At 38.1% G+C, this 12,603-nt stretch overlaps 2 protein-coding genes across 6 annotated transcripts in view; one reads left to right on the top strand and one right to left on the bottom strand.

Annotated features, from left to right (window-relative positions):
• The window catches only part of LOC127412834 (vascular endothelial growth factor receptor 3-like), an 85,566-nt gene extending 81,364 nt beyond the window's left edge, over positions 1 to 4,202 (top strand). For all 5 annotated transcript variants that reach the window (XM_051649491.1, XM_051649490.1, XM_051649492.1 and 2 more), the window contains 6 exons: positions 218 to 317; positions 449 to 554; positions 719 to 831; positions 2,122 to 2,242; positions 3,545 to 3,630; positions 3,740 to 4,202. In XM_051649491.1, coding sequence (XP_051505451.1) covers positions 218 to 317; positions 449 to 554; positions 719 to 831; positions 2,122 to 2,242; positions 3,545 to 3,630; positions 3,740 to 3,956 — 743 coding nt within the window. In that variant the 3' untranslated portion in view covers positions 3,957 to 4,202. The remainder of the gene's footprint in view (positions 1 to 217; positions 318 to 448; positions 555 to 718; positions 832 to 2,121; positions 2,243 to 3,544; positions 3,631 to 3,739) is intronic.
• Positions 4,203 to 5,823: 1,621 nt separating this feature from the next.
• LOC127412854 (endoplasmic reticulum-Golgi intermediate compartment protein 1-like) overlaps positions 5,824 to 12,603 on the bottom strand; it is a 52,929-nt gene continuing 46,149 nt past the window's right edge. The window contains exons 9-10 of the mRNA XM_051649532.1: positions 9,425 to 9,547; positions 5,824 to 9,315 (exon numbers count right to left, since the gene is read on the bottom strand). Of these exons, the coding sequence (XP_051505492.1) occupies positions 9,208 to 9,315; positions 9,425 to 9,547 (231 nt within the window). The 3' untranslated portion in view covers positions 5,824 to 9,207. The remainder of the gene's footprint in view (positions 9,316 to 9,424; positions 9,548 to 12,603) is intronic.

The following is a 12,603-nucleotide window of genomic DNA, read 5'->3' as shown; positions in this document are numbered from 1 at the left end:
AGCCCCCTCCCGGCTGATTAGGACAATTCAGCACCGGGCGTGCGTCCTCACGGCCCGGCCACGCCCTCTTCCTCGCCACATTCAGCTTTCTAGAAAACAAACTTTTTTTAAGTCTTTTTTAAATTGTGCCATCTACTAAATATATTTGATGTAACTCACATTATGAAGTATATCAGTAAAGTGTTTAATAACAGATTTGAATGTTTTATTTCATCAGGTGCGTCTCCATATCCGGGCATTCAGATCGATGAGGACTTCTGCACACGGCTTAAAGATGGTACCAGGATGAGGGCACCAGACAACGCTTCCCCTGAGATGTGAGCAGTGGCATGTTGCTTGTTTCTGATATGTGATCTGACTCGCTCGGCTAAAAAGATTTATGACATCATATAGTGACGAAAGCTCAAGTGAAGAAGTTGACGTTGAGTTGTGTGATTTGTTCTGGTAGATATGGGATCATGTTGGCCTGCTGGCAGGGCGAGCCCAGGGAAAGACCAACGTTTCCAGCTCTGGTGGAGATACTCGGAGATTTACTGCAGGACAACAGTCTGCCCGTGAGAAATAAGAGAGCATATTATGAGAAGACATAAAACCAAATGGGATTCTGTATATCTGTATTGCTATTTCAGCATTATATACAGACATCTTTATCATCACATCGCAGAATGGTCGAATGTTGTCAGTTTCCGTGGTTGAATGCGTGTTTTTTGTACTTTAGGAAATCCTGCTGAATGTGTCTCAGAGCTCAGAGGATGATGGCTTTTCACAAGCTTCCTCTAGACCACCGTCACAAGAAGAGATCAGACTAGCCTGCAACACAATGTCTACACGGTACACATTGTTTTATGTCATAGTGGAGGCCTCCTTATGTTCTATCTATCTGTCCATCTGTCATTTTTCTAAATCTTTTAATAAAATATTTTGAGGATTTTGGTGAACTTTCAAACTGCAGTTCAGTATATATATTTGAATATACACCGATCAGCCACAACATTAAAACCACCTGCCTAATATTGTGTAAGTCCCCCTCATGCCGCCAAAACAGCGCCAACCCGCATCTTAGAATAGCATTCTGAGATGATATTCTTCTCACCACAATTGTACAGAGTGGTTATCTGAGTTACCGTAGACTTTGTCAGTTCAAACCAGTCTGGTCATTCTCTGTTGACCTCTCGCATCAACAAGATGTTTCCACCCTCAGAACTGCTGCTCACTGGATGTTTTTTGTTTTTGGCACCATTCTGAGTAAATTCTAGAGACTGTTGTGTGTAAAAATCCCAGAAGATCAGCAGTTACAGAAATACTCAAACCAGCCTGTCTGGTGCAAACAATCATGCCACGGTCCAAATCACTGAGATCACAGTTTTTCACCATTCTGATGTTTGATGTGAACATTAACTGAAGCTCCTAACCCGTATCTGCGTGATTTTATGCACTGCACTGCTGCCACAGGATTGACTGATTAGATAATCGCATGGATGATTGTTGGTGTGAGATGGGCTGGTTTGAGTATTTCTGTAACTGCTGATCTCCTGGGATTTTCACACACAACAGTCTCTAGAATTTACTCTGAATGGTGCCAAAAACAAAAAACATCCAGTGAGCGGCAGTTCTGTGGATGGATATGTCTTGTTGATGAGAGAGGTCAACAGAGAATGACCAGACTGGTTTGAACTGACAAAGTCTACGGTAACTCAGATAACCACTCTGTACAATTGTGGTGAGAAGAATATCAGAATACTATTCTGAGATGCGGGTTGGCACTGTTTTGGCAGCACGAGGGGGACCTACACAATATTAGGCAGCTGGTTTTAATGTTGTGTCGGGGCAGTGGTGGCTCAGCGGTTAAGGCTCTGGGTTACTGATCAGAAGGTTGGGGGTTCAAGCCCCAGCACTGCCAAGATGCCACTGTTGGGCCCTTGAGCAAGGCCCTTGACCCTATCTGCTCCAGGGGTGCCATATCATGGCTGACCCTGCACTCTGACCCCAGCCTAGCTGGGATATGTGAAAAAAAGAAGAATTTCACTGTATATGTGCAAATGTATAATGTGTGATAAATAAAGAAAATTATAAATTAAATTATAGGCTGATTGGTGTATATGTGCTTTTCTTTTTCCCCAGATATTACAACTGTGTGCCTTTTGCTGGGTGTATCATGGTTGGACCCTCCAGTACATGTCATTCACGGGTGAAGACATTTGAAGAACTTCCTCTTGAAATGACATCACACAAGACACATCATGTGAGTCTATTTTTGCAAGATTTGTCTTTATAAGGCTGCAAAAATCTACAGTGCATCCGGAAAGTATTCACAGCGCTTCACTTTTTCCACATTTTGTTATGTTACAGCCTTATTCCAAAATGGATTAAATTCATTATTTTCCTCAAAATCCTACAAATAATACCCCATAATGACAACGTGAAAGAAGTTTGTTTGAAATCTTTGCAAATTTATTAAAAATAAAAAACGGAACAAATCACATGTACATAAGTATTCACAGCCTTTGCCATGACACTCAAAATTGAGCTCAGGTGCATCCTGTTTCCACTGAACATCCTTGAGATGTTTCTACAACTTGATTGGAGTCCACCTGTGGTAAATTCAGTTGATTGGACATGATTTGGAAAGGCACACACCTGTCTATATAAGGTCCCACAGTTAACAGTGCATGTCAGAGCACAAACCAAGCCATTAAGTCTAAAGGAATTGTCTGTAGATCTCCGAGACAGGATTGTATCGAGGCACAGATCTGGGGAAGGGTACAGAAAAATGTCTGCAGCATTGAAGGTCCCAATGAGCACAGTGGCCTCCATCATCCGTAAATGGAAGAAGTTTGGAACCACCAGGACTCTTCCTCGAGCTGGCCGCCTGGCCAAACTGAGTGATCGCGGGAGAAGGGCCTTAGTCAGGGAGGTGACCAAGAACCCGATGGTCACTCTGACAGAGCTCCAGCATTTCTCTGTGGAGAGAGGAGAACCTTCCAGAAGAACAACCATCTCTGCAGCACTCCACCAATCAGGCCTGTATGGTAGAGTGGCCAGACGGAAGCCACTCCTCAGTAAAAGGCACATGACAGCCCACCTGGAGTTTGCCAAAAGACACCTGAAGGACTCTCAGACCATGAGAAACAAAGATTGAACTCTTTGGCCTCATCATGTCTGGAGGCAAGCATCATGTCTGGAGGAAACCAGGCACCGCTCATCACCTGGCCAATACCATCCCTACAGTGAAGCATGGTGGTGGCAGCATCATGCTGTGGGGATGTTTTTCAGCGGCAGCAACTGGGAGACTAGTCAGGATCGAGGGAAAGATGAATGCAGCAATGTACAGAGACATCCTTGATGAAAACCTGCTCCAGAGCACTCTGGACCTCAGACTGGGGCGAAGGTTCAACTTCCTCCAGAATTTTGAGGAAAATAATACATTTAATCCGTTTTGGAATAAGGCTGTAACATAACAAAATGTGGAAAAAGTGAAGCGCTGTGAATACTTTCCGGATGCACTGTAAATCAATATGGTTTAAACACCTTTATGTATTTATAGGACAGCCAGACAGACAGTGGGATGGTTTTGGCATCAGATGAACTGGAGAGATTTGAACACAAGCACAGAGGGGCCATGTTGAAAAAGTAGGTGAAATTGGCAAAGGTGCACTGAATTAATTTATAAGAAAGGTAAATAATTTTAAGTGAGTCATAGTGCACTGAGTTTACGTAATACCTCTGTTCTCTATCTCAGCGTATCAGCAGGCCAAAGCACAGAACAGCTCATAAGTTCTCCATCTGTGAGCAGCACTGGCATTGCCAGCACACTGCGCCCACGGTTCTTCAGCCAACTCTCCGGTCAAACCTTCTACAACAACGAGTACGGCCAGCTGTCAGAAGAGGGCGTCAGTGACTTCTTCTCCTCATCAGATCAGGCCGTGTATGATGGCCCAGCAACCTCCAACCTGTAACAGCACTGATTGGCCAGTCATATCCTGCTTGGCCCTGCCCCCCAACCACTAACTGAACTGTTCTCTAGCTTTGTGAAGTTCTCTCAGCAGCCACTGGGTGGCACCATTATGTCAATTTCAAAGTATTTTTTCGCTTTAGTTACATATATCTTTATATAAAGAGTAAACGTCTTTTTATTTGTACAAAAAAAGAGAAAAGAACCACAATGGGGGAAAAAAATAAAGGAATATATCTTCTTTTTATAAGACTCGTTTTTTCATTTTACAATTGTGATGAGAGGTTAAAAAAAAAAATTCATAATGAATATTAATATTAAATATAGTAACAATAAAAAAAAATATAGCATAGTTTATTATTTCATTTTAAATACAAATATTACATTAAATAAATGTAATGTTTTTAATAGTGCCAGCTTTTGCTGTTTGCTTAAACTAAAGACATTAGCTCAACAATATTTAGTTCTTCACATTTACTATCGATTTTATTCATAAAAAGAGAAAAGAAACAGAATGGGGGAAAATAAAGGAATATATCCTTTATTTAAAGAGACTGTTTCTTAATTTTTCAATATTGATGAGGCAAACATTTTTATATTAAATATTAATATTAAATATATAAATAAAAATGTATACATCAAAATAAATATATAATTATATTTTGAAAATGTCACAAAAAAATACAAATATTACATAAATATATTTAATGTTTTGAATTGGGTCACCTTTTACTGTTTGTCTGTTAAAACAAATATATAAATAAAAATGTCCACCAATCAGCCACAACATTAAAACCACCTGCCCAATATTGTGTAGATTCCCCTCATGCCGCCAAAACAGTGCCGACCCGCATCTTAGAACAGCATTCTGAGACTATATTCTTCTCACCACAATTGTACAGAGCGGTTATCTGAGTTACCGTAGACTTTGTCAGTTCAAACCAGTCTGGTCATTCTCTGTTGACCTCTCTCATCAACAAGATGTTTCCACCCACAGAACTGCCGCTCACTGGATGTTTTTTGTTTTTGGCACCATTCAGAGTAAATTCTAGATACTGTTGTGTGTGAAAATCCCAGGAGATCAGTAGTTACAGAAATACTCAAACCAGCCCATCTCACACCAACAATCATCCATGCAATTATCTAATCAGCCAATCGTGTGGCAGCAGTGCATAAAATCATGCAGATACGGGTCAGGAGCTTCAGTTAATGTTCACATCAACCATCAGAATGGGGAAAAATTGTGATCTCGGTGATTTGGACCGTGGCATGATTGTTGGTGCCAGATGGGCTGGTTTGAGTATTTCTGTAACTGCTGATCTCCTGGGATTTTCACACACAACAGTCTCTGGAATTTACTCCGAATGGCGCCAAAAACAAAAAACATCCAGTGAGTGGCAGTTCTGTGGATGGAAAAGCCTTGTTAATGAGAGAGGTCAACAGAGAATGGCCAGACTGGTTTGAACTGACAAAGTCTATGGTAACTCAGATAACCACTCTGTACAATTGTGGTGAGAAGAATATCATCATATCAGAATGCTATTCTGAGATGCGGGTTGGCACTGTTTGGGCGGCACGAGGGGGACCAACACAATATTAGGCAGGTGGTTTTAATGTTATGGCTGATCGGTGTATAATAAATATCTAAATTAAATTATTGTTTATTGTTAAATTATATTTTGAATATTTCAAATAAATACAAATATTACATAAATATATTTAATACTGATGAGAGGTAAAAAAAGATGTATATAAATATAAATGAATATATAAAACAATAAATACATTATATTATTGTTTAATATTCTACAATTTATATATTTAATCAAAAATCAAAATAACATTCAATATAATGTTTTTAATTGTGCCACCATTTACTGTTTGCCTAAAATAATGATTTCAACTTAATACTTGTTCTTTACATTTACTATCAATTGCATTTATATAAGCATCAGCTTCTATTGTATTGATAGGGTAAAATATTTGACAGGTTTCCATTTAAGAAAGACAAACAACCTTAAGTACTCACTTGATTATTTGACCTAATTTAGAAAATGATTTATATATGAACTAAAAAAATAACAAGATGGTTTCTTTCATGGCCCCATAATGTTTTTTATTTTTCCACATTATGGTAAACCTTTATTAAAATTACAGACAAAGAGATAAAAAAAAAAAATTAAAAATTAAAAAAATTAAAAATACAAACAAATAACAAATAAACTGGTTGTTGGTGTGGTTTAAACTAACCAGGGTAAACAAAGTCAGGAAAAGTGCTGTAGTCTGGAAAATAACATCCTTGTGAGTAAAATACCAAGTAGTGATTTGAATGTCATGTTGAACTAAATCTGCTACAAAAGATTAAACATGGCAACAGGAGTTTGTGTTGATTGACTGGCAGGAGATCCTAAAATCACATGATTTTCAACTAAATATCTGAGAAGTTTACTCATGAAACTTTAAGCTAAAATGTAGGTTGTGGTTGACTGTTGTCACCGAGTGTAGTGAAAATACTCTTCTGTCACCATGTAAACCACGACAACACATCACATCTTCAAAACGAAAGCTTTCATGTGGAAACACAATTGAGTGTTACAGATTCAACCAGTTTTTTTTTAATATTCAAAACACTGATGGGAACCTCTTTAAAACAGGGTTGAGAGTATAACACTTCAGGTGTTTAAATGTCAGCTTCCGGCTTACTGTACAAAACAAACAAACAAAAAGGTTAATCATTAAACATTATGGACCGCGGAAACAAAACCATAATTAAGCCACAGAGTACCCTTAAAGATAAGGATATAAACTTAAAAAAAACCTTCACTGAAAATTATTATGGCAGAAAAAAGAAAACATGAAAGATTTCCCTTCAATCGAACACTTTAACAGAGTACAAACTAAAAAATACATCCAGATACAGGCATTAGAGTGCAAAATAACCAAAATATACCATGGAAAGAAATCCGGCATATTCAGTAACTGTGAATCCACACCGCTTAATTAAATCTGAATAATAACGAGATTTAAAAAATCAATGGGTCAAACTCAGGAAAACATGTCCAGGTCACATTTCACCTAAATGTTATAGAAAATTATATTTAGCAAAAAGAAAAGTCAGAGGCTATTTGCACTAAGTGTAAATAGCAACAAATACACAGTGTACAAACAGTGTTAGATGCAATTTACACCCCTAATTAAATACTAACATACAGTATAAGGGCATCACTGCAATGTGTGTATGTTGTGTTTATTTAGAGCCCCACAGACACCCCAACCTTCCCTTACAGAAATTAACCATAGTTTTACTTCAATAACCATAGTATCACCATGGTATTATGAAGTAAAATCATAGTAACCACAAAATTAAACATGGTTACTATATTAACACCATACTACTATAGTAAAACCATGGTTAATTTTACCCAGATCAAACCGTTCTCTCAACTCCCCGACCATCACTGGGACCAAATCACGGCAAGGATCAAACATTATATTCATTTTTATTTATTATAAGCAGTATTTAAGTTCATACTAATATTGGAGACAAGAAACAGGATGGGAAAAAGTAGGAAAAAAGCAGAATCAAACCCGGATCGTCCGCATGAAAAAGAGCAGTCACACCGTCATTACAACCCACACCACTGTAGTGACACAGGGGGCGCAGTCTTCAATTTCTATTTCCACCAGACTATTGGTGTGCAAATAGCTGCGTTGTGTGGCAGGCGCTTTTTACACCTAGTGCAAACAGTCACTCCGAAAAAGAAAAAATCCTATTTTGGAGCAAGATTTAAGATTTTTTTTGCATTTCAAATCATTAAACAACACATTCCCCATAAAAAATAACTACAATACAATGATTTTCATTATTTTTGGCAATATTTTTTTTTTATTTAAATCAGCATAAAAGCTGTATAACAAATTCTACCATGATGTATATCTTCTGTCACCAAGAAAAATTCCTTGTATGTGGAAGCGTACTTGGCAATAAAGCTCATTCTGATATGTACAATTTCAAATAAAATATCCCTATTTTTATTTTATTGTTTTCATTAAAGTAATGAGATTGACATTTTTTCGCATTAAAGGAATGAGAATTGGTAGAGAAATCTGCTTATCTGTCATAAAACTAAGGGGCCAGGGTAGCTCAGTGGTAAAAGACTCTGGCTACCACCCCTGGAATTCGCTAGTTCGCTAATTCGAATCCCAGGGTGTGCTGAGTGACTCCAGCCAGGTCTCCTAAGCAACCAAATTGGCCCGGTTGCTAGGGAGGGTAGAGTCACATGGGGTAACCTCCTCGTGGTCGCTATAATGTTGTTCATTCTCGCTGGGGTGCGTGGTGAGTTGATCGTGGATGCCGCAGTGGATGGCATGATGCCTCCACACACGCTATGTCTCCATGGCAACGCGCTCAACCAGCCACATGATAAGATGCACGCGTTGGCAGTCTCAGACGCGGAGGCAGCTGGGATTCATCCTCCGCCACCCGGATTGAGGCGAATCACTACGCTACCACGAGGACTTAGAGCGCATTGGGAATTGGGCATTCCAAATTGGGTGAAAAAAAAATATATATACAAGCCTAAAACTAGGTTTCATTTTCTTGCTCAAAATATGATTTCTTACATTTTTAATTTTGGGGTGAAATATGACCTGAACATGTTCTTGACAAGGTTCATGAGATTCACCCTAACAGACATTAAGAAGAGCTTGGTAAACATTTCAGTCCTATGAAGGCACATATCAAATCTAATAATCTAAACCAATTAACAGAAATAATGACTTGATTGTTGTACAAAGGTCAGAGGAACTGGTTCAAAGTGGAATTTTATTCTAAACATTGCACTATGACAGATCTAAAGTGACATTAATATTCTCATATAACACTATACACTTCTTCCTTTAAACCTCTTGGTTTGTGTGCATGTCAAAGAGGAAAACCCAGTACATCCTTCTTATGAGTGAAAAACACGTTCTGTCCACGTCACTACTATGAACGCACTAAATCATGTCATGTTTGTGAATTAAATGTGGCATTCAAAAAAAGAAACCCCATCTCCCAAACAAACCTCAATGCTGTCATCCCTGCAATTCATCGAATTAAATGTTGAGAGATGGAAACCAGTCTAGTAAATCAGCATATTGAGAAATAAACTGCATAAGATAATGACTTCCAGTTGGTCATACTATGGTGTAGTAATGGGCATGCAGAGGTTTGGCTGGCATCAATAAAAGACGTGGTAGATCTTAAGTAAAACTCATGACATTTTCCCGATCTGGATTTTCTTCCAGGCTTCTGAGGCTGTGAATATGCACGAGTCAATAATACCTGCTACAGTGAATGTCCCACCGATGATAGCACAAATCTTAGGACAGACAAACAAGTACAGTGTCAGTTCAAATCTATATATATATAGAGAGAGAGAGAGAGAGAGAGAGAGAGAGAGAGAGAGAGATAGACAGATAGACACTCACGGTAGTGATAAAGCGGTAGAGCGGCTGTCTCCTCTCTGTATATTTGACTGTGATTGGACTCAGGTCATAACGAAACCAGATAGCTGGGATGATGCGTCCCGTATGGCTGTATGCAACATATTCCTAGTAAACGACAAAATACAAAAGTATTTTTCAATATTCTGCTCTAATTAAATCAAACATGCTTGGATATTACACTAACAAACATGGCATTTGACATCTAATCATAATAATTTATAGTTCCACAGTATTGTATCTAGAGTTTTCTTTGTAAAAAGGAACAGGTGTGAAGTGCCGGAGTAATTAGGAAGCATGATTATATGGAATTATATAATGTACTGTAATAATGTTAATGTTTTTAGTACATTTGAAAACCCATGTCATAATGCAAAGCGTTTAATATTCGGGTCATTCTTCATTTGCAGTGGCAAATGGTGTCCCTCTACTTTGCAGCAATAATCAACTTTAACCTCGTGTAACCCCGCGTTCGCTATACGCAATGCATAATTTAATTTACACCGACTAATCTCAGTTCAGGAGACTCTGTGCTGTTAGTAAAGGGCAGGGGCGGACTGGCCATAGGGAGAACCGGGACTCTTCATGGTGGGCCGTCTGCGAAACGGGGCCGAATGGCCAAACCCCCCAACAACTTTTGGGCAAACTTCCTATTTAAAGTTCAGTTTCAGGCTGCAGATGATGTTTGGACCACTCAACTTGTTTGGCAGACATGGAATAATGGTAATCAGTACATAGATTCAGAATTTATTATGTATAATTGTATTTTAACATTGTGGATGATGCTGGCCAATACTTTGAATCAGATTTATTTATGCTAACTTTTGCTGTAATGTCTGTAACATCTCAAAAACCTGAATAACCAACACTCTTGGAAACAAACAATTTGATAAAAAAAAAAAAAAGGCTGACTTTCTATAGCTTGGTATTATTTAAAATGTCACAACTTAGTCTCACTGTCCACATATCTGGACATCCATTTTTAGGAAAACTATTTTGTCTTTTATTCTTTTTTTACATGTTTCTTAGGGGCTATTTACAAGAATGGAAAATGCACACAGCAGTCATGCAGGGGTCTCAGGAGGTGTTTGCGCGTTTGTATTTTTAAGGGTTAAAGCAATTTGCACATTGTTAAAATTAAAATTTTTGTCTTAAAATACATATTTTATTGAGTTTGAGAGATATCATGTGTAACAAAAATCTGCATGTCCTCACACCTCAAAGAGGTATCCTGGGATGTAATTACTACTATGGAATTTTTTTTTTTAACACAAATAAAGTGGTTATATAACGAAAATATATTTAATTTAACATTTTAATTTAATATTTATTAAATTAAGACAAATAGATATTTTGTGATATTTTAAGAAAAAGTATTATCCCTCTAATTCATGTCTGTGGTGTTACAACGATGGAAATTGCCCCTTTAAGAAAAGAGGGAATTCTATTTAGACTACTTCCTGTGTGTAAAGGTCATTGTAGGTGATGGTTTATCTGAGGAGTGCATGGTGAGTTCATACTTTCTTATTAAATTTCAAACATTGTACAAAATTTGACAATTTCTTGTCACACCATATCAGAGTCTGTGGTGTTACCATCATAACTTGCAGATTTGATCGATTTTAATCTAATTTTTGATAAATATAACCGTAATATTTCCAAAATGTCCTCTGACCTTGAAACTATCATGATGGCAGCCTCCATTTTAGAGAAGTCTAGATTTGTGCAAATTTGCATGTGGCATTACTCCATGGTAAATCCACAGAAAATATACAGACAGAAACATGGTCATAATGTAAGCTGTCTGTGGTGTTACTCAAAATTGTATCCTACATTTCTTTCCTTCAGAGCCAATTAATCTTAATATTTGACATTTTCAAATCTTAAAGTGAGTTTAACCTTATAGAACAAACATTATTCTGTTAATTTATCATTTCATTTTTTCCCATTTATGTCAAAATAAATAGAGATAACAATTCTCCCTTGACGAAAATACGGTCTAGGCTCATTTATGTATGATTGGGAAGGTTAATGTTATTAAAATGAATTGTATTCCAAAATGTAACTACCTGTTACAGTCTCTTCCTATAGATGTCCCCCTCTCTTACTTTAAGCAATTTGATAGCATAGCGAAGTCCTTCATTTGGAATGGTAAGCGTCCTAGAATACATTTTAATAAGTTGCATAGGCCGACTGACAAAGGTGGGCTTAACCTACCCAAGATTGTGTTTTATTATTATGCATTCAGTCTCAGACACTTGGCTCATTGGTCGCTTCCACCTGAGAGAGCCCCTCCCTGGTTTTGTTTTGAACAGGAAGTTCTTGCCCTATTTCGCCATTGCAAAGCCTTTCTATCAAACTAACTGGAGAAGTTAAACTACACCCCGTTATCTCACATTTGCACTCGGTATGGACAAAAGTGTCCAGTGTGTTTAAATTCGGACATTTATTTGAATGTTGCCTCGAGCATATGGCTGAACCCAAAATTATGTATTAATAAGTCCCCTTTCTGCTGGACAGAGTGGATTGCGAGGGAGGTTAATACACTCTGTGACCTATATGAGAGTGGAGTGTTGAGATCGTTTGAAAATTTGGTTCAACATTTTGGGATTCCTAGATCTCAGTTCTTTAGGTATTTACAGCTGAGCCACCTACTCTGTATTGTTTTTGGGAGCAGCATACGCCCCCTTAAAGTGGCAGATACTCTGGAAATGGTGATTACTGCTTTTGGAAAAGGTCATGAGGCATCAGCGTATTACTCTCTGCTAATACGGAGTCTGGGGGACGGATCTTTAACTTCTATCAAGAGATTATGGGAGAAAGACTTAAACTTGGTACTGGAGGAGGGAGTGTGAGCTAGGATTCTAAAAAATGTCAAGTCTGTATCTAAAGATGCAAGGGTACGTCTTATGCAATTCAAGATTTTTCATTGATTCTATTGGACCCCCTCTAGATTGTATAGGCTTGGTCTTAAAGACACACCCACCTGCTGGTGATGCCAATCGGAAGATGGGGACACAACCCATGTTTTTTGGGGGTGCGTTAAGATCCAAGGGTTTTGGTTGAGGGTTCAGAATTTTGTATGTGACGTCTTGGGCACTCGGGTTTCATTTTGCCCCAGACTCTGTATTCTGGGAGATGGGGCGGTCATCAATGTGGGGAAT

Source organism: Myxocyprinus asiaticus, chromosome 22 (assembly GCF_019703515.2).
Source record: "Myxocyprinus asiaticus isolate MX2 ecotype Aquarium Trade chromosome 22, UBuf_Myxa_2, whole genome shotgun sequence".
NCBI lineage: Eukaryota > Metazoa > Chordata > Actinopteri > Cypriniformes > Catostomidae > Myxocyprinus > Myxocyprinus asiaticus.
This window is presented reverse-complemented; position numbering and strand designations above follow the sequence as displayed.